Source organism: Bos indicus, chromosome 16 (genome assembly GCF_029378745.1).
Source record: "Bos indicus isolate NIAB-ARS_2022 breed Sahiwal x Tharparkar chromosome 16, NIAB-ARS_B.indTharparkar_mat_pri_1.0, whole genome shotgun sequence".
Classification (NCBI taxonomy): Eukaryota; Metazoa; Chordata; class Mammalia; order Artiodactyla; family Bovidae; genus Bos; species Bos indicus.
In genome coordinates, this window is record NC_091775.1 from 45,158,050 (window position 1) to 45,184,277 (window position 26,228).

Consider the following 26,228-nt stretch of genomic DNA (forward strand, 5'->3'; position numbering starts at 1 on the left):
TTTTCCGTTATAGAAAGTTTTATTTTAAGAGAGAGTGGATGGGGGAGAGAAAGAGAAGGGCGTGGGGGAGCGGAGAATGAGAACAGGAAAAAAGTTGCCAGGAGGTTCCGTTAACCAGCCCTGATTAGGACAAAGATGGAGGGAGGAAGCCCTGTATCTGCCCCTGGGCTTCCTCTGACACGGAGGAAGCAGCGCCTCCTGGTGGCGAGAGGTGCCCTCACAGCCGGGTCAGGACGTGGAGTCTGGGTGTGAATCTGGATCCAGTACCCGTGTGTCCCAGGGATGAAGGCAGAGGGGGAATGGAGACAAGCCCTGGGAGCAGCCTTTTGACTGTGGTTATATCGTGACCCCTTTGCTCATCTACCAGTGCCTATAGACCCAAAGATGGAAAAAATACATGGATTATATAGCAAATATAGTGTAACATGGGCTTCCCTGGTAGCTCAGCTGGTAAGGAATCCGCCTGCAATGCAGGAGACCCGGTTCAATTCCTGGGTCAGGAAGTTGCCCTGGAGAAGGGATAGGTTACCCACGCCAGTATTCTTGGGCTTCCCAGGTGGCTCAGATGATGAAGAATCCGCCTGCAATGCGGGAGACCTGGTTCGATCCTGGGTTGAGAAGATCCCCTGGAGGAGGGCATGGCAACCCACTCCAGTATTCTTGCCTGGAGAATCCTCATGGGCAGGGGAGCCTGGCGGGCTACAGTCTATAGGGTCGCAAAGAGACACGACTGAGCGACTAAACACAGCACATGGTGTAACATAATTATCAAAATAGTTGATAAAACCAAATTTGTTAGAGTAATACATGTGCCCCTGGGCTTCCCTTGTGGCTGAGACAGTAAAGAATCTGCCTGAAATGTAGGAGACCCGGGTTTGATCCCTGGGTCTGGAAGATCCCCTAGAGAAGGGAATGGTTACCCACACCGGTATTCTTGCCTGGAGAACTCCATGGACAGAGGGTCCTGAAAGGCTACAGCCCATGGGGTCCCAAAAGGTTGGATATGACTGAGTGACTAATACACAAACATATGTGCCTCTATTAGCACATTAAATATGATCCAGCAGCAGCTGGCCAAGTAATGACCATAATTTAAAAGCAGTGATGAGCATGAGTGGTATTTTGAGAAACCTGCAACATGATAGGACATCTGTGATTTCTGTTGTTGGCGCTGCTCAAACAAACAAAACACCGAACTCCTGGGCCTTGTCTTCCACGGTGGTAAGGAAAGGATTTGCTCGATTCCTGTGGGAAGTTGATGAAAACAGACTTACCTGGTCCCCTTCCAGGTTACTGCCCACAGGTAAGATCCTTGTCCCTTGCCAAGGGGCCACTGTGTGTCCCTTGCGACTCCAGCAACTGTCATCTGGCTGCTCCGTTTGTCCCACAGACATTGACTGAGGACCTGTTGTGTGACAGACACCACGCACAAGGCCAGCCAGGTCCCTCTTTATCGAGTGTGTGTTCTGTGGAGAAACAGGTGTTGAACAAGACATAGCATAGCTTGTACATGCTCCACATTTAGGTCCCATGTTCCTATTGAGTATATGTGTAATATATTTCCTGTCTAATTGAGATTTAATGCGTATGGATAATTTTCTTTTAATCCCATTTGTTTTAAAGCTGTTTTCAATCAGTTTAGCCCATAGTCCTCTTTTATAGAGCCAAATAAAACCCCTGGAAGACTGTGAAGGGCTTCTGGGAAGGAGACATGCTCATAGCTTTTATTTCTTCCCCAAGCCCACATTAAGAGTCACTGCTTATTCACAGCAGCATTATTCACAGTAGCCAAGAGGCAGAAACAACCCAGGTGTTCATCAACAAGTGAATGGATAAGCATCATTCATCCAATGGGATACTACTTGGCATAAAAGGAAATAAAGTGCCATTACGTGATACAACATGAGTAAACCTTGAAGACATTATAGTAAATGAAAGAAACATATAGAAATAACCACATGTTGTCTGAGCCCATTGATGTGAAAGGTCCAGAAATGGGAACTCCTTAGAGACAGAAAGTAGATATTGCCAGGGCTGGAGGGAAGAGACAATGGGGAGTTATTGCTTAAGGGGTACAAAGTTTCTGTTTTGGGTGATGAAAAAGTTTTGGAAATAGTGGTGATGGTTACAGAGTCCTATGAAGGTCATCAATGCCACTGAATCACATACTTCAACATAGTGAAAATTATAATTTTTATGACATATCAAAAAAATTTTAATTTTGCCACAATAAAACAATCACAGCTGAAAGACATCTTTCTGGTTCCACTGACTCATCCTCCCACTTCTAGTTTGTAGTGCCCAGGGCTCCCTCTGCAGATGTTGGTCTCATGGCTTAAACACCGTCTTTATGCTGACTGCCTCCAGATTTCTGTTTCCAAGTAGGACCTTCCCCAAGTAGGACTGCTTGGCTTGTCCAGTAGGAATCAAAGGCATCCAGAACTGAGCTCCTTCTGTTGCCTCCCCATACCTGCCCCTCTAGGCAAGAGCAACTCTGCCCTTTCATCTTGGAACTCTAGAATCTTCCTTGACTCCTCATTTGCTCACACTCACACCCGACCCCTCCACATATCCTATCATCTCTGCATCTGGAACTACGCATCCTTGATTTCTGCCTCCATCACCCCTCACCTCAATGACACAGTAGCCCCTAAGCCAGGCTTTACTCTGTACATGGAGTTCAGAGCACCCCACTGCTCAGCTCTCCAATTGCTCCTCCTGTTCTTAGTCTAGACTTAGTCTTTCCCAGCATCAGGATCTTTTCCAATGAGTTGCTTCTTTTCATCAGGTGGCCAAAGTATTGGAGCTTCAGCATCAGTCCTTCCAGGGAATATTCAAGGTTGATTTCCTTTATGATTGAGTGGTTTGATCTCCTTGCAGTCCAAGAGACTCTCAGAGTCTTCTCCAGCATCAATTTGGTGGCTTATAAAACAGCCAGTTATTATCTCATAGACCTTTCAGGTCAGAAGTCTGTCATGGTTCAACTGGGTATTCCATTCAGGGTCCCACAGTCCAGCGTTAATGGCTGTATTCTCAGCTTGTTCAAGGATTGGCTGAGTTCAGGTCTCTTTCATCCCTAGTAGCATTTCACAGGCCCTCTCATAAGAGAAGACTCTTGAGAGTCCCTTGGACAGCAAGGAGATTCAACCAGTCAATCCTAAAGGATATCAACCCTGAATATGCATTGGAAGGACTGATGCTTAAGCTCCAATACTTTGGCCACCTGATGGGAAGAGCTGACTCATTGGAAAAGACTGTGATGCTGTGGAAAGATTGAAGGCAGGAGAAGGGGGTGACAGAGAATGAGATGGTTGAATGGCATCATCCACTCAATGGATATGAGTTTGAGCAAGCACTGGGAGATAGTGAAGGACAGAGCCTGGCGTGCTGCAGTCCATGGGGTCACAAAGAGTTGGACACGACTGAGTGACTGAACAGCAACTCACACCATCACTGCTGGCAGCTGGGTCCTCACGCCAAATCTCCCTCTGATGGAATCTCCCTCACTCTTCAATGCTCTCTGACTTCTTCCTCTACTCCTGGCCAAAGAAAACTTTCTGCCTGTAAAGGGTTCAGGCCAACCTGGATCATCTTTGTATCTTAAGGGGCCACCTGACTTAGCTCAGGCGGCTATAACAAGATGCTGCAGACTGAGTGGCTTAAACAGTAGACATTTGTTTTTCAGGGTTCTAGAGGCTGGGAGTCCAAGATCAAGCTGCCAACAGATTCGGTTCCTGGGGAAAACCTGCTTCTTGGCTTGTAGACAGCTGCTTTCTTGCTATATCCTCACACAGCGGACAGAGGAAGCTCTGGTGTTTCTTCCTCTTCTTCCAGAGACACCAGTCCCATCATAGGGGCTCCATCCTCACGTTACATCTAAAACTAATCACCTCCCAAAGGCCCCGCCTTCTAATATCACAGTCAGGTTTAGGGTTTCAGTATATAAATTTGGTGAGGCGTGGAAGTGCGAGGGAGTGTAAACACTCAGATCATAACAAACCTTTAATTCCATCTTCAAAATCTCCTCAGAGGAATACGTAGATTGGTGTTTTATGAGATGACCAGGGCTCAGGAATCAAGTGGGAGCATTTTTAGAATTCTGCCCACCAACATGGCCAGGACCGAGCAGCAGGACTAGAACCTGGGTCTTCCACTAGGAGAGAGAGACCTCACTCCTGGTGCCAGCAATGTACTTTCAGCCACTCCCACCTGCAAAGTGAGTCCCCAGGCAGAGGTATAAAGGAAAGTGGGCTTTCCCTTTAGTGATTTATCTATTGTTTTAAGGTGTTTTTTTTTTTTTTGTAGACCATTTTAAAAGTCTTAACTGAATTTATTACACTATTGTTTCTGCTTTATGTTCTGGCTTTTTGACTGCAAGGCATGTGGGATCTTAGCTTCCCGACCAGGGATTGAACCTGCAGCCCCTGCAATGGAAGGCAAAGTCTTAACCACTGGGCCGCCAGGGAAGTGCCCCCACTATTCTTTAATTTGGCCCAGGCAGCTGGGAACCACAGTAGTGGTCACCCTGGGAGCTGCTGCAGTATAAGAGCTTGGCAGAGGCAGGGTCTTCAGGGCTTCCACAGGCAGGAGGGCCTGGTGCACGGCAAGCTGGCAGCAACAGCTTTTAGACTTTGGGGTAAGGAGAGGAAGGTTCAAGGTAATGGGGACGGAGGGGTGAGGGTTTAAACACATCTTCCTGAGCCCTGAGGGTCTCTCTGGTAGGAAAATACACCCACCAGCCATGCTCCTTGAAGAAGAGGCCCCTGACTGTGAGACAGGCTGGGACCTGGGAGACTTCGCTGCAGTGTTTGCACCTGGACAAACTTTTCCTCCAACAACAAAATACAAGGAAACTATAAGAGACTAAAAATAACTATGCATCCAGTTATAAACAAGAAGATATAAAAACTCAACTGCCAAGTCTGAAGAGCCAGGGAGCAAAAGCAGGCTGGTGTACTGTACATGCCCCCTGCATGTAACACCACCAAAGGGGTGGGAAAACCACCTAAGCCACCCCTTTGGCCTCCGTCGCCCCATATAAGGAACACACCCTCCCCTCACCCCATATAAGGAACCCTCCCTTCACCCCATATAAGGAACCAGCTTGCCTCTTCTGTACCCCGCACAGAGAGCGAGCAAGCAAGGGAAACTGTTGCTTGTTATCCATCCCTCCTGCTACACCAGACACTCCAATAAAGTTTTGCCTGAATTTCTTGTCTGGCCTCTTAACAACTTCTATTGATCAAGGAGGCCAAGAACCCTGGTCAGTTACAACTGCACAACTGTGGCTGGTCAGCTTGCCCTGGTTTTCCATCTGTGTGGCTCAGTGGTCACGTGAGCATGTCAGGGTTTGCACTACCTCCTTTGAGGATGCCGGGAGGGGGAGAGTAGGGAGAGGAACCCACGTGAACCAGGTTTCTCTTCCACAACTGTTGCTTACCATGTTACCTACATAGAAAAGGGCAAAATGAGCCATATTCACCTTCAAAGAGGGAAATGAGAATGCTAGCCAGCCCATATTTCTACCAACAGCATGACGAAAAGTCCCTCTTCTGTTCTAGTGTTAAAAATCAAATACATAGATTACTGCTTAGGTTGGAGTTGAGCTCAGAAAATCATTTAGGGTTCCTTCATTTGAGAGACTTCAGATTGCCATCCCCTTTGCGGTTGACAGGGGAGAAGAACCTTGTGCCATTTCTGGGGTGGGAGGACAAGGGAGAAGCAAACCCAAGCCAATCTGTTCCTGGGCTGCTGGCCATGGCTGTGGGGCCTTTCGGGGTCTGGGCCCCTAGTTCTGCAGCCAGACAACTGCAGGGCAAGGAGGGCTGTCATGATGTGCCAGGACCTTTAGACATGACCCCTTTGGACATGGGCGCAGCAGACAACTGCCAGCTGGCTTGGCGGAGATGCTAGAGAGATGACGCAGGGTCAAATGAAGATTCCATCTGGATTTTTACCAATTCTTCTAAGGAGGGAGAGGGAGGGGGAGGACTGAGAGGACAGGCCTCTTAAAACATGGCTGATGGGACCCTGCATTCCATGTGGGTAGGAGCTGTCAGCAGAAGCTTGGAGCCAGGAGTTTCTCTGGGTTTGCTGTCTGGGTCACACCTCCTTGGAGGACCACCATTTCCTGGGATGGAGATGGGAGAAGCAGAACCCAGCACCTGTGTTGAGAGGCAAGGTGTCCAGAGTCCTTGGCTCCTTTTCGCAGAGACCACATTAGGCAGCTTAAGATCACCCAGCAACTTGGGAGTCATGATTCCCACACTTCTGCTTAGTCCCCGGACCCATCTGGGCAATATCAGTGCCATCAGACTGGAAAATTGGCCTCAAGCTTAAATCTAAGTGATTTGAAGCTATTTCATTACATGTCTTCCCCATTTTTTTACCCCTGTAATGAGAAGTATGAATGTTGTTTGAATGTCTTCCAGTGCAGAGAATGCCAAGGGTTCTCTTGCTCAAAACTGCATGTAAAATAACCAACCGCTATACTTACCTGAAGGGCTTCCCAGGTGGTGCAGCGGTAAAGAATCTGCCTGCAATACAGGAGACCTGGGTTCCATCTGGCCTGGGAAGATCCCGTGGAGAAGGGGATGGCAACCCACTCCAGTCTTCTTGCCTGGAAAATCCATGGACAGAGGAACCTGGCAAGCTATAGTCCATGGCGTTGCAAAGACTTGGACAGACTGAGCACATGCTTACCTGGCTGGAGAAATACCATGATCTCAAAAATGGTTTTCCCAGGACAAGGTTTATCCATTGCACTTCAGATGTGCTGACCCCTGCAATTTCCCCAAATGAAGGAAACTTTACTGCAAATTGTGGTAGTGGGGGAGGGGCACTTGTGCTTTTCCCTAAAAACATGAAGTATAATAAAAGCCTGGGGAGGTGGGTGAAGGGTTTTCATGTCAATAAATGGGGAAAGGTCTAGTCGATTTGATCTGTGACAGAGATGCTCGCCAGAAGATGTCTTCTGTCCTCCCTTGTCCTTCAAAGACCTTCTGAAGGATTAAATGACTATGATCCGGGGAGAGTCCATTCCGGGCTCTTGCGTGGCCATGTGCCAAAGCCAAGGCTGGTTGCACAATCCAAGCTTAGAACTATTCACACCAGTAAAAAGCCGAGCAGCTTCATTGACAGCCTGGGGTTGTTCATGATCTTGGGCCCTCTCAGAAGGAGGTCAAGGCCTTCCTAAGTGACTCAGAAGGAAAGCAGCTGCTCTTTGACCTCTGCAGAGCAAAGTTCATGAATATGCTGTTCCAGCTGCTGAGAATTGTTCTTAGTAAACTTTTTTCCTGATTAAAAAAAGAATGTATGCTTATTCCAGCATTGCTTATCCAACAATCCAACATGTCCCAAAACAGTAGATGGGATAGATATTTTATTTATACGATGGAATACTGTATGGCAGGCAATGAAATTGAAAGAATTGCGGCTTCACTGAGAACATAGATGAATCTCACAAAAATAAATTCAGCAAAAAAACAAGAGAAAATGACACAAGTGAACTTATTTACAAAACAGAAATAGACTCACAGACACAGAAAACAAACTTATGGTTACCAAAGGGGATCGGGGTGGGAGGGGTAAGATAGGTATTTGGGATTAAAATATATACACTCCTATATATAAAAGAATCACGATGGTGTGATCACTCACCTAGAGCCAGGCATCCTGGAATGTGAAGTCAAGTGGGCCTTAGAAAGCATCACTACGAACAAAGCTAGTGGAGGTGATGGAATTCCAGTTGAGCTATTTCAAATCCTGAAAGATGATGCTGTGAAAGTGCTACACTCAATATGCCAGCAAATTTGGAAAACTCAGCAGTGGCCACAGGACTGGAAAAGGTCAGATTTCATTCCAATCCCAAAGAAAGGCAATGCCAAAGAATGCTCAAACTACTGCACAATTACACCCATCTCACACGCTAGTAAAGTAATGCTCAAAATTCTCCAAGCCAGGCTTCAACAATACATGAACCGCGAACTTCCAGATGGTCAAGCTGGTTTTAGAAGAGGCAGAGGAACCAGAGATCACATTGGCAACATCTGCTGAATCATGGAAAAAGCAAGAGAGTTCCAGAAAAACATCTATTTCTGCTTTATTGACTATGCCAAAGCCTTTGACTATGAGGATCACAATCAACTGGAAAATTCTTCAAGAGATGGGAATACCAGACCACCTGCCCTGCCTCTTAAGAAACCTATATGCAGGTCAGGAAGCAACAGTTAGAACTGGACATGGAACAACAGACTGGTTCCAAAGAGGAAAAGGAGTACGTCAAGGCTGTATATTGTTACCCTACTTATTTAACTTATATGCAGAGTACATCATGAGAAACGCTGGGCTGGAAGAAGCACAAGCTGGAATCAAGATTGCTGGCAGAAATATAAAAAACCTCAGCTATGCAGATGACACCACCCTTATGGCAGAAAGTGAAGAGGAACTAAAAAGCCTCTTGATGAAGGTGAAAGGGGAGAGTGAAAAAGTTGGCTTAAAGCTCAACATTCAGTAAACTAAGATCATAGCATCTGGTCCCATCACTTCATGGGAAATGGATGGGGAAACAGTGGAAACAGTGGCTGACTTTATTTTGGGGGGCTCCAAAATCACTGCAGATGGTGATTGCAGCCATGAAATTAAAAGACGCTTACTCCTTGGAAGGAAAGTTATGACTAACCTAGATAGCATATTCAAAAGCAGAGACATTACTTTGCCAACAAAGGTCCGTCTAGTCAAGGCTATGGTTTTTCCTGTGGTCATGTATGGATGTGAGAGTTGGACTGTGAAGAAAGCTGAGCGCCAAAGAATTGATGCTTTTGAACTGTGGTATTGGAGAAGACTCTTGAGAGTCCCTTGGACTGCAAGGAGATCCAACCAGTCCATCCTAAAGGAGATCAGTCCTGGGTGTTCATTGGAAGGACTGATGCTGAAGCTGAAACTCCAGTACTTTGGTCACCTCATGCGAAGAGTTGACTCATTGGAAAACCCTGATGCTGGGAGGGATTGGGGGCAGGAGAAGGGGACGACAGAGGATGAGATGGCTGGATGGCATCACTGACTCGATGGACATGAGTTTGAGTGAACTCTGGGAGTTGGTGATGGACAGGGAGGCCTGGCGTGCTGTGATTCATGGGGTCACAAAGAGTCGGACACAAGTGAGCGATTGAACTGAACTAAACTGATATATAAAATAGATAACTAACAAGGACCTACTGTATAGCACAGAAAGTCAAAGTGAAAGTCATAGTCGCTCAGTCATGTCCGACTCTGCGACCTCATGGACTGTAGCCCACCAGGCTCCTCTGTCCGTGGGATTTTCCAGGCAAGAATATTGGAGTGGGTTGCCCTTCCCTTCTCCAGGGGATCTTCCTGACCCAGGGATCAAACCTGAGTCTCCTGTACTGCAGGCAGATTCTTTACCATCTGAGCCTATTCTCGATATCTTAACAATAAACTGTAGTGGAAGAGAATGTAAATAAAGAATATATATGTGTATGTGAATCACTTTGCAGTACACCTTAAACTAACACAACATTGTAAATCAACTCTATTTCAATTAAAATTTTAAAAACACTTTAAAAAATAGAAGACACAAAAAGGATCATAGGGTGTGATTCCACTTATATAAAGTTCAGGGAGGTCCCTGAAGGTTCAACACTTTCACTGCTGAGGGCCTGTGTTCAACCCCTGGACAGAGAACTGAGAATCCACAAGCCACATGGTGTGGCCAAAAAAAAAAAAAATTAGATGACAGGCAAACTATACTACTATGTTTAGGGACGTATACTTGAACAGTTTTTAAAAAGCAAGAAAATGACCAAGGAGGAAGAAATAGGCCTGGGAGCTTTCTGGTGTGCTGATAATGTATTTCTTGGTGGGTATTTGCTTTATAATTATTTATCAGATTGTATATCTGTGTTGTAACTGCTTGTCAGTATGCATAGTTCATAACACAATGTTTTTAAAAGTTAGATGCAAAAAAGATAATCTATCCAGATGATAATCTCCTTTTATGAGTTACTTGCAAAATCAAATCTAATGTAAACTGAAAACTATAAAACATCATTGATGGAAATTAAAGATGACCTAAATAAAAGGAAAGACGTCCCCTGGTCATAGATAAGAACATTTAATATTATTAAGACGGCATCAGTCCCCTGAAATTTTCATACAGATTCAATGCAATCCCTATTTTTTTTCCAGAAATGGAAAAACTAATTCTCAAATTGATACTGAATTGCAAGGGACACCAAAGAGCTAAAATAATAGTGAAAAGGAAAACACTGTGGCAGGACTCACACTTCCTCATTTCAAAACTTACTGCAAAGCTACAGTAACCAATGCTGTGTTACACTGGGAAGAAGAGAGCATAGGTGTAAATCTTTCTGAACTTGGATTAGGCACTGGCTTCTTAAATATGACACCAAAGATGGTAAACCAAAAGCATAACAGCCAGAGGGAGAAAAAAGAGGTAAACTGGACATTGTCAAAATAAAAACTTTTGTATTTCCTTGTATACTATCAAGAGATTGAAAAGACAACCCACAGAATGGGAGAAAATTTTTGTAAATCATGTATCTGATAGGTCTAATATCCAGAACATATAAAGAACTCTTACCACTCAATAACAAAAACACAACTTATTTAAAAAAAGCAAGGGATTTGAACAGACATTTCCCCAAAGAGGAAATGCAGGTGGTCAATAAGCATAGGAAAAGATGCTCCATATAATTATTAATTAGAGAAATGTAAATCAAAACTCTGGGAGATGGTGAGGGACAGGGAGGCCTGGCGTGCTGCAGTCCATGGGGTCACAAAGAGTTGAACACTGAGCAACAACAAATCAAAACCACAATGAAACACCAACCATTCTAGGATGGCTAGAATCAAAGAGTTAGGAGACTGTGGAGAAATTAGAGCCTTCATACATTGCTACTGCTGCTGTTAAGTCACTTCAGTCGTGTCCAACTCTGTGCGACCCCATAGACGGAAGCCCACCAGGCTCCCCCATCCCTGGGATTCTCCAGGCAAGAACACTGGAGTGGGTTGCCATTTCCTTCTCCAATGCATGAAAGTGAAAAGTGAAAGTGAAGTCGCTCAGTCGTGTCCGACTCTTCGAGACCCCACGGACTGCAGCCTACCAGGCTCCTCCATCCATGGGATTTTCCAGGCAGGAGTACTGGAGTGGGGTGCCATTGCCTTCTCCTCATACATTGCTGCAGGAATATAAAATGGTGCCACTTTGGGGAAAAGTCTAATAGTTCCTCAAAAAGTTAAAAAGGTAGTAACCATATGACCCAGAGAAGACAGAGGAACCAGAGATCAAATTGTCAACATCTGTTGGATCATAGAAAAAGCAAAAGAATTCCAGAAAAATATCTACTTTTGCTTCATTGACTACACTGAAGCCTTTGACTATGTGGATCACAACAAACTGTGCAAAATTCTTCAAGAGATGAGACTTTACCTTAGGAAAGACCAGCTTACCTGCCTCCTGAGAAATTTGTATGCAGGTCAAGAAGCAACAGTTAGAACCGGACATGGAACAACAGACTGGTTTCAAATTGGGAGAGGAGTATGTCAAGGCTGTATATTGTCACCCTGCTTATTTAACTTATATGCAGAGTACATCATACGAAATGCCAGATTGGATGAAACACAAGCTGGAATCAAGATTGCAGGGAGAAATATCAATAACCTCAGATATGCAGATGACACCACCTTTATGGCAGAAAGTGAAGAGGAACTGAAGAGCCTCTTGATGAAAGTGAAATAGGAGAGTGAAAAAGCTGGCTTAAAACTCAACATTCAAAAAGCAAAGATCATGGCATCTGGTCCCATCACTTCATGGCAAATAGATGGAGAAACAATAGAAACAATGAGAGACTTATTCTCTTGGGCTCCAAAATCACGGCAGATAGTGACTGCAGCCATGAAATTAAAATACGCTTGCTCCTGGGAAGAAAAGCTATGACCAACCTAGGCAGCATATTAAAAAGAAGAGACATTACTGTGCCAACAAAGGTCTATCTAGTCAAAGCTATGGTTTTTCCAGTAGTCATGTATGAATGGAAGAGTTGGACTAGGATGCTTTTGAACTGTGGTGTTGGACTCTTGAAATTTCCTTGGACTGCAAGGAGATCAAACCAGTCAATCCTAAAGGAAATCAACCCTGAGTACGCATTGGAAGGACTGATGCTAAAGCTGAAGCTCCAATACCTTGGCCACCTGATTCAAAGAACTGACTCATTGGAAAAGACCCTGATGCTGGGAAAGATTGAAGGCAGGAGAAGGGAATGACAGAGGATGAGATGGTTGGATGGTATCACCGACTTGATGGACATAAGTTTGAGCAAGCTCCGGTAGTTGGTGATGGACAGGGAAGCCTGGTGTGCTGAAGTCCATGGGGTCACAAAGAGTCGGATGCAACTGATCTGTACTGAATTGAACTGAAATGACCCAGGAATTCCACTCCTGGGTATATACCCAAAAAACTGAAAATAAACGTTCACACACAAACTTGTAAATAAATGTTGACAGCAGCATTGTTTATAATAGCCTATTGATAAAATAGAAAAACAAATAAGGGACACCCATACAATGGAATATTATTCAGCCATAAATGAAATACTGATATATGCCACAATGTGGATGAATTTTGAAAATAAGCTAAGTGAAAGAAGCCAGTCACAAAAAACCACCTACTATTTGATTCCATCTCTGTGAAATGTCCAGAATAGGCAAACCCATAGACACAGAAGGTGGATTAATAGTTGCCAGGAGCTGGGGAGAGCGAGAAAACGGGGAGTGACTACTGTTATAAAACACAGTTCCATTGAGTAAGTGGTAAAGATCTTCCTGGCTTTATTCACTCATGAATCATGTAGCAGCCCGTCTAGCAAACAGAAAGGAGCTCTGAAGAACCGGACAAAATAGAAGACTTTTACAGGCAGAAAGAGGTGGGACAAGGAAATTAGTCAGCAAAGAGCTGATTATGTCAGCTGAGGTGGCCTTCCTTTGGGGGATTGCAGGGGTCTATCAATGAATTACTTCACTACTGCAGAGCAGGAAATTCCAGACTGACTGATTAAGACTGCATTCCTATAATACAATTATGTAAAGTTTAAAAAAAAAAAAAAAAAAAGACTGCATTCCTAGAAGAGGTTGAAACCACAGTCAGGTTAGGTATGAAGTCCTGTTTTTGTCCCTTGAGCTTAGCATGTGATCCCATTTGGGACTTCTTACCTCTCTTTTGACCCTGTGGGATATGCTCAGTCGTGTCTGACTCTCTGCAGCCCTATGGACTGCAGCTGGCCAGGCTCCCCTGTCCATCAAGTTTCTCAGGCAGGAGTACTGGAGTGGGTTGCCATTTCCTTCTCCAGGGATCTTCCCTACCCAGGGATCAAACCTGCATCTCCTGTATCTCCCGCACTGCAGGTGGATTCTTTACCTGCTGAACCATCGGTGTTTCTTTTTGAGGTGATGAAAATGTTGTGGAATTTGACAGGGAGGATGCTTGCACAAACTTGTGTATACACTATAAATCACTGTACATGTGTTTAGGTGTCAAGTTGTGACTGCGTGGACTATAGTCCGCCAAGCTGCTCTGTCCATGGTATTCTCCAGGCAAGAATACTGGAGTGGTTGCCATTTCCTTCTCCAGGGGCTCCTTCCAGCCCACGGATTGAACCTGCCTCTCCTGCATTGGCAAGTGGGTTCTTTTAACACTGAGCCACCAGGCAAGCCAACTGTACGCTTACAAGGGCCAATTTTATGGTACACGAATGGTACCCCAATTTTTTAATGGAATTTTCAGGGGAAAAAACACTAATAAATTAGAAATTGTTTCCTTTCTGTAAGACTTCACCCACTAAACTTAATTAAAAAAAAAAACCATATCAGTGATCGTGCTCATTGTAAGAAAAATTGGAAGCATTCCCCTCGGGAACCACCACCCACTTCCAAACTCCCACCTCTGTTATCATTGCTTAAAGAACGAATCACTTCGAGTGTTGCTTTTGTTACCAGTGGAAAGAATGCCTCCACCCCTCCCTCCAGCATACCACTGCCCCCTCACCAACCCCCCTCCCCCATACACAGGCTGGCAGTAAAAAAAGGAAGGAAATATTAGCCCTAAAAAAATTGCCGATACATCCCTCCCCAGGACGTCCCGCAGACCTGCGGCCTGCAGGATGGATCATGCAGGGTACCATGAGTGTGGTGTGAGCAGAGCGGCGGGGACTTGGGGAGCGTGCCGCGGAGCTGTTGGGCAGCCTTAGGGGCACGCGCGCCGGGGCCAGGGTGGGGCTCGTGAGACAGTCTAGGCGCCGACGCGGGTCCGCCGTCCGGACTTGGGGGCCATGGGGCGGGGCTTGAGGACGAAGGGGTGTGGCGTCAGGACGGGGGCGGGGCGCACCCGCTGTCTGGACCTGGGGGCTAAGGAGCGGAGCGTGGAGGGCGGGGGGGCGTGGTAGGGGAGGGGCGTGGCCTGGGGCAGGGGCGGGGCGTGGGCCGCGGGCCCCGAGGGCTCTGGAGGGCTGGACGCGGGCGGGGCGGGTTCTGGGACGCTAGCAGCTCGCGGGTCTGTGCCCAGACAGCTGCGGCGGCGGCGGCGGCGGCCACACGCGGATCCCCGATCCCAACCCTCTCCGCGCTGGGCCATGCCACTTCCCGTGCCGCCCACCGAGCTGGTGCCGTCGGAGCGCGCCGTGGTGCTTCTGTCGTGCGTGCTCTCCGCGCTGGGCTCGGGCCTGCTGATGGCCACGCACGCCCTGTGGCCCGACCTGCGCAGCCAGGCGCGGCGCCTGCTGCTCTTCCTGTCTCTGGCCGACCTGCTCTCGGCCGCCTCTTACTTCTACGGGGTCCTACAGGACTTCAAGGACTCCTCGTGGGACTGCGTGCTGCAGGGCGCGCTCTCCACTTTCGCCAACACCAGCTCCTTCTTCTGGACGGTGGCCATCGCCCTCTACCTGTATCTCAGCATCGTGCGCACGGCGCATGGGTCCGAGACTGGCCGCCTGCTCTGGGCTTTCCATGTTATCAGGTGGGTGACGGCGACGCCGCTTTCCTTCAGGTTCCCTGATCCCTGCCCGGATCCAGTGTGCTGTCCCTGTGGCCCTCGCCACTCTCAGGGCCACGCGTCTTGGTCGGACCTTTGGCCGGTCACCCAGCCGGCAGTGTCTGCTCATGTCCCGGGATAGCCCTGGGCCAGCGGAATGATGGTCTTGATGAACTAGTTCTATATATTGCCGCAGGGGTCGTCCCTTTGAGGTGGCCCCAGCTCGAAGCTCCCAGGGAGGTGGGCGCCTCAGCGAAGGCCCTGGAGCGTGGGGGACTAGAGCTCACCCTCAGAGCCAGACCCTAGTAACTTGGAAGCACCTGGAGAACTGGTGAGGCCACTCTGGACCTTTGGCCACCTGTTTCACTGCCTTCTGGCCATTCTGCTGCCCTTGGGCATAGGGACAGGCACCTGAGAGATGAGTTAGGTGCCCCAGGATGGAAAAGTACATGTAATTCATCTGGCCACTCTCAGGCTGCCCTTCACCCAACCCTCTGCCTCAACGCTAAAATTTAGGAAGGACAGTCTTGTTTATTTTATCTTTACTCATCTCTAAACCTCAGGCACCAATCTCTTGTTATCTATGTTCTAAATAATCTTTCTTTCCAGAGTTCAGCAGCTCTGAAATTGAGGTCAGAGGCAGAGGCTGGTCTGGAAGACAGCTGCCAGCTGCCTGGAGTCTCTGGGTAGCGAGAACCAAGGCCTTGTCCTGCCCTGGCATTGTAGTGTCTCATCCAGGTAACTCACCTGTGAACCAAGGTTGGCCCCTTCCCAGTGTAATCTCAGGATGCAAACATCTGGTGAGGTCCTGTGCTGAACCCAAGGCAGGAATTTTATAGAGCTTCTTTCCTCTTCTCCCTCCTCCAAATAAGAGCACCAAATGCTGCCCTAATTATAGGTCCTCTCTGTTAAATACTTGAGTTCTTTCCAAGGGACAGAGGATGGTCAGCACTTTTGTAGAGACAAGTCACCTGGGTGTCACAACAGTAAGGTCACAAGCCTGCAAGAGTCACTTGACCTCAAGGTCTCACGGCTGTTGGAGGGAGGCCAGCTGGTCCCTGGGAAATTAAATGGTCTGCTTCTCAGCTGTTCAAGTCAAAATGTTTGCAGTGAGCCATTCAGACAGGGTCAGGTGCTACAGAGACCCACAGAGAAGGGGCAGCCTTTCCTTTCTCTCTGTCCCACTGGATCTCTGCATCCATTTCTGGGACCCTGTTCTTGGGAGCCTGGTTGGGTGTGGGCAGCGTAAAGCTCACGTGTACCTGGGAAGGAGCCCAAGACTTCCTTTGCAAAGTTCTCTTCTCTTTTCCCCCCTCTTTTGAAAAGTACTGAATGCAATGTATTTTTTAAGTGATAAAGAGAACCTGTGCAGCTTCTATAGAAAAGACACATTTCCTAAGAACCTTTCTTTTCACTTCTAGGGACGTTTTCTGTGATGCTTAGGGAAAGCCTTCTAAGAAAGCCCGTGTGTCCTTCTCTGGCTGTAAGGAACCAGATGGTTCCTCTTGTCTGTTGTATGTGATCCACCTACTTTATATATATATGGCTACATTGGGTCTAAAGTTGCAGCGCACAGGCTCAATAGTTGTGGTAGTTTAGTTACCTCACCAGGGTTCAAACCCAAGTCTCCTGCATTGGAAGACAGATTCTTAACTACTGGACCACCAGAGATGTCCCTATCCACTTGCTTCTTAAAAGAAAAAAGACATTTTTCCTGTCAAAGGGACTTTGACAATTTTTTCTCTTCCAGAAATTAGCACTCCCTTTGCTAGTCTAAAACTTGGTAAAAACCTGTCCAGCAGGTTCATATATTGACCTGGATCCTCCCAGATGATATTGCTAAGGATTCTTCATTGTCTTTCTTTGAAGGATTAGTTTATGGCTGCTGAATGACCTCTTCAGTTCAGTTCAGTTCAGTCACTCAGTCATGTCCAACTCTTTGCAACCCATGGACTGCAGCATGCCAGGCTTCTTTGTCCATCACCAACTCCCGGAGCTCACTCAAACTCATGTCCATGGAGTCAGTGATGCCATCCAACCATCTCATCCTCTGTCGTCCCCTCTCCTCCTGCCTTCAATCTTTCCCAGCATCAGGGTATTTTCCAGTGAGTTAGTTCTTAGCCTCAGGTGGCCAAAGTATTGGAATTTCAGCTTCAGCATCAGTCCTTCCAGTGAATATTCAGGACTGATTTCCTTTAGGATGGACTGGTTTGATCTCCTTGCTGTCCAAGGGACTCTTTAGAGTCTTCTCCAGTACCACACTTCAAAAGCATCAATTCTTTGGCGCTCAGCTTTCTTTATAGTCCAACTCTCCCATCCATACATGACTACTTGAAAAACCATATCTTTGATTATATGGACCTTTGTAGGCAAAGTAATGTCTCTGCTTTTTAATATGCTGCCCAGGTTAGTCATAGCTTTTTTTCCCAGGAGCAAGCGTATTTTAATTTCATGGCTGCAGTCACTATCTGCCGTGATTTTGGAACCCAATAAAATAAAGTCTGTCACTGTTTCCATTGTTTCTCCATCTATTTGTCATGAAGTGATGGGACCGGATGCCATGATCTTTGTTTTTTGAATGCTGAGTTTTAAGCCAGCTTTTTTACTCTCCTATTTCACTTTCATCAAGAGGCTCTTCAGTTCCTCTTCGCTTTCTGCCATAAAGGTGGTGTCATCTGCATATCTGAGGTTATTGATATTTCTCCCGGCAATCTTGATTCCAGCTTGTGCTTCATCCAGTCTGGCATTTTGTATGATGTACTCTGCATATAAGTTAAATAAGCAGGGTGACAATATACAGCCTTGACGTACTCCTCTCCCAGTCTGTTGTTCCATGTCCAGTTCTAACTGTTGCTTCTTGACCTGCACACAGATTTCTCAGCAGGCAGGTAAGGTGGTCTGGCATTCCCATCTCTTGAAGAATTTTGCACAGTTTGTTGTGATCCACATAGTCAAAGGCTTCAGTGTAGCCAATGAAGCAGAAGTAGATATTTTTCTGGAATTCTCTTGCTTTTTCGATGATCCAGTGTATGTTGGCAATTTGATTTCTGGTTCTTCTGTGTTTTCTAAATCCAGCTTGAACATCTGGAAGTTCTTGGTTCACATACTGTTGAAGCCTCGCTTGGAGAATTTTGAGCATTGCTTTGCTAGTGTGTGAGATGAGTACAATTGTGTGGTAGTTTAAAGAGTCTTTGGCGTTGCCTTTCTTTGGGATTGGAATGAACACTGACCTTTTCTAGTTCTGTTGCCACTGCTGAGTTTTCCAAATTTGCTGGCATATTGAGTGCAGCACTTTCACAGCATCATCTTTAGGATTTGAAATAGCTCAACATGAATTCCATTACCTCCACTAGCAAGGACCTCTTGGCAGTGGGAAGTCTCATCTTCAGACTCAGGCTACACAGTGACCCAGTCATTAACCATGTCAAATGACTGGAAATCAGTGCTCTTCTTCAGACCTTCCAGTCTCCAAAAATATTTTAAAATATGAATACACAAAAGGTCAATCTCTATTCTCTAAAGAGTTCTTATGAGTTGATTTTTTTTTTAAAGAAAACTGACAAATATCTTCAGAAATGGACAGAGGACATTCTGACAAAGTAGTAAAAGCATGAATACTCAAACAAGCAATAGCAAAGAAGTATCATTTTCTCTTTAAATTAGAAGGAAAAAAGTAGTAAGGCAGGATATTAATGTGATATGCAGATGACACTGGTGTTTTCCTAATTATTTTTGGCCATGTAAATTGGAATAATCCATGTAGAAAGTATTTGGTTCATACCTCTTGATCCCAGAAATCCTATTATAGGGATCTAGTCTAAGGAGATCAACCAAATGACATGCAAAGCTGGATGTACAAAGGAGTTTGCATGGCACTGTTAGCCAGTGATGACAATTTGAATGTCCAAAAAATAGGGGATCAGTAAGTTATAGACTATAACCTACCTGGAAGTGTTATGCTGCCATTAAATACTGGCCATGAAGTCTACAAGTAATATATATATTTTTAAGTGGTAGGACATGATAAGTAGGAAAAGCCATCTATAGAGCTGAATGCAGCCATACACCGCAGGAGGCTGGAGAGACTAGTACCCATGAAGTCCCTGCATGCCCCCTGGGGCTCTATCATAATGCCTGACATAGTTTCCTTTACTGAAAGACTTAAAAAAAAATCTCATTGGGGAAGGAGGGCAGCTTAAACTTTATCCTCAGAGGTCAGGCTCCTGAGGTCTTGCAAAGTGCTGTCTTGATTCCTTAGCGCCTTGATCCTCCATAACCCAGGGGACTCACCCAGGGTTGATCACCCTCCAGCCACAGCTGATGAGACTTGCCTGAGCCACAGAGCTGTGAGCAGGAGGCTCCGAGTTAGAACTTCAAGGTCAGTGCCCCTTTAGGATTCCGTCTTGTCTCTTGGCCTTGACAATAATTTTTTAAACTGAGAGGTAATTCGGCAGTCATTTATTTTTAGCATTCTGGATTTCCCCCACTATTAATGTGCAATTAAATACATTAGCTTTATTTATCTTTTCCATTAATTTTTTTCTGGAATCATTTAAGAATAAGTTGCAGACCTGATGCCCCCTGCTCCTAATCCTTCAGGGTGTATTTCCAAAAGGCAAGGGCAGTCTCTTGCATGACCATGTTGTTAGTGTTGTTCAGTCGATAAGTCATGTCCGACTCTTTGCGACCCCATGGACTGTAGCCCACCAGGCTCCTCTGTCCATGGAGTTTCCCAAGCAAGAATAATGGAGCGGGTTGCCATTTCCTTCTCCAGGGAACCTTCCCAACCCAGGCATTGAATCCACATCTCCTGCATTGGCAGGCAGATTCTTTACCACTGAGACACTTGGGACTAGTACAGGCACCCTATTTTGTAGGATATCTCTCTCATCCAGGTTACCTGATGCTTCCTGGTGAGTGGAATTGTTGCAGAAAGGCGGACCCCCTTTAGGGCCCAAGAGTGGATGCTTGTCTAACATCTGGAAATGAATTGTCCAAAGAGGCACACGTGCTGACAAAGCAAGAGACTTTGTTGGGAAGGGGTGTCCACAGGGAAAGCAGTAGGTAAAGGAACCCAGGAGGACTGCTCTGCCACGTGGCTTGCAGCCTTGGGTTTTATGATGAGGTAATTCATTTCCAGGTAGTCTCTGGCCAATTGCTGTGACTCAAGGCCCTTCCTGGTGGTGTGAGTATTGCTCGGCCAAGATGGATTCCAGTGAGGAGGATTATGGGAGGATATATGGACTGGAGTCTCCTGTCTCCTTTTGACCTTTCCCAAATTCTTCTGGTTGGTGGTGGCTTGTTAGTTCTGTGTCCCCTACCAGAATCACCTGGTGAAAAATTACTCATGCAGATGGTTACTGGGGTGGGTGGGTTCAGTCAGTGTGTCCCTGAACAGATTCAGAATCGGCACTTTGGGCTGAAATCTCACAGAAACCGGTTCTCGCTTGCTACCTGGGGGTGGCTGGCAACTGTGACTTGTACGTTTCCTGGTGATGTTCACTTTGATCACTTGGTCGAGGTGTTATCTACCAGTCTCCACTGCAGTTACTCTTTTTCCTTTTGTAGTTAATAAGGATTTTGTCTAGATAAACCTCCTGGAAGTCTCAAGCTCTCCCTCAAGGGTTTCATATCCATTGATTCCTATAGCATTCCAAGGTGAATCTTCTGGTTGTTACTTCATTTTTAAGTGAAGTGAAAGTTGTTCAGTTGTGTCCAACTCTTTGCGACCCCATGGACTGTACAGTCCATGGAATTCTCTAGGCCAGAATACTGAAGTGGGTAACCTGTCCTTTCTCCAGTGGATCTTCCCAACCCAGGAATCGAACTGGGGTCTCCTGCATTGCAGGTGGATTCTTTACCAACTGAACTATCAGGGAAGCCAAGGTGTGAGAATGTTCCACGTTCAAGGGCAAGTCCTGCATCAGGTCCCTTCGTACTGTGTCTTAGCAGTGGCAGCGGCATCATACCGACACCACATGACTGATCGATTGACTGAAACATAGTTGACTTACAATGTTGTGTTAGTTTCAGACTCAGTTATATATTTATATTCTTTTCTAGGTTCATTTTCCTTATAGATTATTAGAAAATACTGAGTAGAGTTTCCTGTACTTTGTAGTAGGTCCTTGTTGTTTATCTATTTTATATATAATTGTGTGTATGTGTTAATCCCAAACACATAGGATCTTAAATTATCCACCCACTCTCTCCCTTTGGTAACCATAAGTTTGTTTGTGGTCATGTTGTACATGCATGTGGATAAGCATCTGTGACCATCTGTTTGCAGTTCTCACCTATGAAAGTGCTGGGCAGCTCAGTGGCCACGGGTGGGGTCATTTCCCTTTTGATAACATAAGCCTGAAACCATCTCTCTCGCCCTGCAGAAAGCAATTTGCCTTTCAAAACAGCCCCTCTTCCCCCGCAAGGTGGGGTGGGCTCCTTCTGAACCAAGATGGCAGGGTCCTTAACTGTCTCCAACCTGCGTACCCCAGGGCCACCTGTTCCAGGCATCCACTGGTGTGTCCTGTGATTGCGGGGGGAGGTTGGGCCAGGGGTGCCACATCTCACCATGGGCCCGGGCCAAGCTGGCTGCCTGCAGCAGCCTTAGGATTTCTTTGGGCTCCACTGAAGTGGGAATAGATGTGGGCATGACCCCTGGCCCACGTGCCCACCCACCCTCTGGCAGTGGCTGGGAGTTCTGGAGGAAGAGAGAAATCTAGGGCACCGCAGAGTCACCATAAAACCCCCTGCTGTGGGGACGGGGAAGTTCCCGTGCAGAGAAAAGGTGAACCGTGGGCCCTGAAGGGGAGAGCCTGTGAGCTCTCTAAGCAGACACCGGCTTGCTCACCGAGGGCCCAGTGACAAGGCCCCAGGCGACCGTGCCTGAATGGGGATAGATGCAATGGCCGCGTGAACAGCACCCCACGCCAGGTGGTGCTCCCCAAAGTGACAAGAGCTGAACTGACTTTGTTTTCTGAGAGCCCTGCTACAGTGAGGTCTCTGCACTGCATTTGCATGTTCGTGGGGGCACCAGGGGCTGCCCCTCGACCCTGCTGGGGCACATGCAGATGCCGCAGGCCTTACCTGGGCCCAGGTGGGCAGAAAAGCATCCCTGTGTGCTACAGAGCGCTCCTTGATCCCCCAGAACCAGGACTGCAGAGCCCGGCTCTGGCAGGGAGTGTTTCGCCTCTGCAGCCAGGGCCACAGAGCAACCTCATGGTGGCCTGGCCAGTGGCTGACGCCCTGAACTCCCACGTCCTGCCTCTCTGCCCAGCGCTTCACACTAAGAGCCCATTGTCCGGGCAGAAACCTCCAGGCCTCCTCAGGCCTGGATTCCTTTCCCCAGGCCCTGCTCCCTGCAGCTGCCTCCCTCTGGGCCGGCTCTGTCCTTCTCCCAAGATCTTTCTAAATCGGCACATTGTTGCCTGGTGGTTTCGTCCTCAGAGCATCTCAGGGTCACGTTCACAGTCATGGCTTTCCGTAGGGCACAGGCACAGGGACCAGGCTCTGCTGTTTGGGGAGAAGACCCTCCTGTGGCCTCCCAGCAAGGGCCACCCATGTAGCAGAGATCTGTAGGAAGGGTGAGGTCTGGTGAGGGGCAAGTGCAGGAATCCACAGTGGACTGAGGAGATCTGGAGCCCGTGGGGCAGAGCGGGAAGGGTCTTTCCACCCCTGAGTCACCCCAGGCATTCCCCACCCTGACTGGTGGGACAGGTTTCAGAAGATCCCCAACTGGGCAAACTGGGAACTCTGAGGGAAATCCAGAGTGTTGCTCTTGTGGGCACCGGCCGCCTCTCGTGGGACTCTAACAAATGCCAGGGAATTCAGGTGTGGGAGGTAGCCTGCTCACTGCCCAGCTGATCCCTCGTTGGTTCAGCTTCTCACTGGGCAACCAAAGAACAAAGTGAATGCCGAGTTCCACAAGCCAAGCTCGTGTCCAGGCTGCAGGACTTTTGTCAGTTTACACCTCCCCCAAGCTTACTGAGGGCCCCCAGCTCTGCTGGTCTGGGTGTGATGAGAGGGGAGGTCCCCAGGGCTGGGCTGCGGTCCCCTGCCCCTGCATGTCTCTCCCCTACAGTTGGTAAGACAGCCTCTGCCTTAGTCTGCTCCAGCTGCCCTAACAAAGCCCACAGACTGGGTGGGGCACTTACTTAAACAACAGACATCCTTCCCTCCGGGTTCCAGAGGCTGGAAGTCTGAGATCCAGGTGTGGGCAGGGCCTCCCCTCCTGGCTTGCAGAGAGCCGTCTGCACCCCGTGTGCTCACATGGTCGTCCCTCAGTGAGTGTTTGCATCCAGATCTCTTCTTACAAAGCCATTTCTTGTTCAGTCTCTTAGTAGTGTCTGACTCTTTGTGACGCCCAGGAGTGCAGCATATCAGGCTTCCCTGTCCATCACCATCTCCCAGAACTTCCTCAAACTCATGTCCATTGTGTCAGGGATGTCCTCATCTCCTCCGGTCCTCAATCTTGCCCAGCATCAGGGTCTTTTCCAATGAGTTGGCTCTTCCCATCAGGTGACCAAAGTATTGGAGCTTCAGCCCCCATCTCCTTCTACCCTCAATCTTGCCCTGCATCAGGGTCTTTTCAGTGAGAGGGCTCTTAATATCAGGTGGCCAAAGTATTGGAGCTTCAACATCAGTCCTTCCAAAGAATATTCAGGGTTGATTTCCTTTAGGATTGACTATTTTGATCTCCTTGCAGTCCAAGGGACTCTCGAGTCTTCTTGCATGGACACCTGTCCTATTGGATTAGGACGACCCAATGACTTCATTTTGACCTCATCACCTCTTTAAAGACCTTATCCCCAGATACAGTCCCATCCCAAGGTTCTAGGGGTTCAGACTTAAACACAGGAATCTGGGGGAGATGGGGAGACATACTCACCCCATAACTGCCTCTGAAGGGGGAGGTAGCCAGCTTGGAGTGTGGCCTTGGTTTCCAGGCAAACACAGGTGAGAGCTGGGGCTGGATGCCTCTGGGAGAAGCCCTTGGTGCCCTTCCAAGTAGGGGATTCTGCTCACAGATGGGCTTCTGTTGTTGTTCAGTTGCTCAGTCCTGTCTTTGCAACCCCATGGACTGCAGCACACCAGGTTTCCCTGTCCTTCACCATCTCCTGGAGTTTGCTCAAACTCATATCCATTGAGTCAGTGATGCCATCCAACCATCTCATCCTCTGCCATCCCTTTTTTTGGTGTAGTCTTCAGGCGCCTTCCATCTAAGTGACCCCAGCCCTGCTTCTCCTCGGCCTATATCACAGGTTTGGAGAGAAGGGGTCACCTGCGCTAACCATGTCCCTCCTCAGGCCTTTTCACAGCATCCCCTGCATGTGGTCACATGACTTCCTTCCCTTGGTGGGAGCAGGGAGGGGAGAAAGCTGCCAGTTCAGCCCCCTGCTTTGGGACTTGAGCAGCATGCCTGCCTTTTCTTTCCTCTGTCCGCGTGATGGCTATTGCACTCACCGGCCCTCCTCAGAAGTCTTTCAGCACTCAAGGCCCAGTGCCTCCTCACATGCCTGCTCTGGTGCCAGCGTCACAGGCTCAGGTTTAGAATATGGGTCCCAGGTGTCCACATGGAGGCAGGACAGTTTGCTGGCCACTCTCCATCACCCACATCTGAGCATCAGGGAGACCTCTCCGACCACGTGACCTTCTGGGCCACGATCAACTGCAACCCTTGGTCTGTTTCATGTGTGCTGTTGTTAAGCCATATCTTACTTCTTCTGGTTTTGTTTACTTTTTGATTGATGGTGTTTTTTTTTTACAGGGATAAAAAAGAAGCCTGTTACGTGGTATTGGGTAGGCCAAAAACTTCATTCGCATTTTTCTGTATCATCTTACAGAAAAACCCAACTGAATTTTTTGGCCAGCCCTATACTTGTCAGAAATTAGCAGTAGACATTTCTGGAAAGTGGCAATTAGGTCACACTTGTCTTTACAGAGTCCCTTCCAGGGTCGCATACCACCAACAGCTCAGGGTGATCGCTTGGCCAGAGAGCAACTTGGCTTATCTGAGGTTGCCAGCCTTTCACCTCGCTCTGTAGGTGAGAACCCAGTGCAGTTTCAGCCCCCCATCCCTTTCTTCCCTTGTCTAGTGGTGACCTGGAGCCAGTTTGTGGAACCCAACTGTTAAATTTCAGGGTATTTTTTGGGCTGGTTGTTAGCTAGAACTATCATTAAAAATTAAACTATTTAAACGTACAATTAAGTAAATTATATGAAAAACAAGAACCCCTTTGGTCCTAATTATAGTTTTGTTGATTTGTAAGCAGATGTCAGCAAACTTTTCCTGTAGAGGACTGGATAGTGATTATTTTCAGCTCTGCAGGCCATGTGACGTCCCATGCAATTGCTCAGCTCAGCTCTGGTAACTTGCAAGCAGCCATAGGTGACATGTAACCAGTGAGTGTGGCTGTGTGCCAATAAAACTTTATTTTAAAGAACATACAACAAATTGGGAGATTGGGACTGACATATATACCAGTATATATAAATATATATATTTATATATATATTTTAGTTGCTAAGTCATGTCTCACTCTTGCAACCCCATGGACTGTAGCCCACCAGGCTCCTCTGTCCATGGGATTTCCCAGGCAAGAATATTGGAGTGGGTTGCTACTTCCTCCTCCAGGGGATCTTCCTGACCCAGGGATCAAACCCAGGTCTCCTGCACTGCAGGCAGATTCTTTACCAACTGAGCCACCAGGGAGGAGATTGCTAATAAGGACCTACTGTGTAGCACAGGGAACTCTACTCAATGCTCTGTAGTTACCTACATGGGAAAAGAATCTAAAAAAAGAGTGGAAAATACTGTATATTAACACATGTATGGAATCTAGAAAGATGGTACTGACGAACCTATTTATAGGGCAGCAGTGGAGATGCAGAAATAAACAGACTCGTGGACACAGTGGGGGAGAGAGAAGGTGGATGATTTGAGATAGTGGCACTGAAACATACACATTACCATGTGTAAAGTAGGTAACCAGTGGGAATTTGCTGTGTGATGCAGGGAACACAAAGCCGGTGCTCTGTGACAGCCTAGAGGGGTGGGCTGGGGAGAGAAGTAGGGGGAGGTTTAAGAGAGAGGGACATATTTATACCTATGGCTGATTAATGTTGCTATATTGTGCTATATTGTGATGGCAGAAACCATCACAATATC

General features: G+C 47.2%; 1 protein-coding gene, 1 long non-coding RNA gene and 1 other non-coding gene across 4 annotated transcripts in view; 2 read left to right on the forward strand and 1 right to left on the reverse strand.

The window, feature by feature from the left end:
• Window positions 1-16,772, reverse strand: LOC109570536 (uncharacterized). 2 transcript variants are annotated; one of them, XR_011560825.1, is made up of 4 exons: window positions 15,809-16,772; window positions 6,497-6,619; window positions 1,275-1,466; window positions 1-706 (listed from the first exon to the last, which is right to left on the reverse strand). It is a non-coding gene; the product is annotated as an uncharacterized lncRNA (long non-coding RNA). The 2 variants fall into 2 exon arrangements; XR_002182486.2 differs by lacking the exon at window positions 6,497-6,619 and having other exon boundaries at window positions 15,809-16,757.
• Window positions 6,695-6,857, forward strand: LOC139176572 (U1 spliceosomal RNA). Its single transcript, XR_011561033.1, has one exon. It is a non-coding gene; the product is annotated as a U1 spliceosomal RNA (small nuclear RNA).
• Window positions 14,578-26,228, forward strand: part of GPR157 (G protein-coupled receptor 157) — a 24,615-nt gene continuing 12,964 nt past the window's right edge. Inside the window, exon 1 of the mRNA XM_019976565.2 lies at window positions 14,578-15,046. Coding sequence (XP_019832124.1) covers window positions 14,664-15,046 — 383 coding nt within the window. The 5' untranslated portion in view covers window positions 14,578-14,663. The remainder of the gene's footprint in view (window positions 15,047-26,228) is intronic.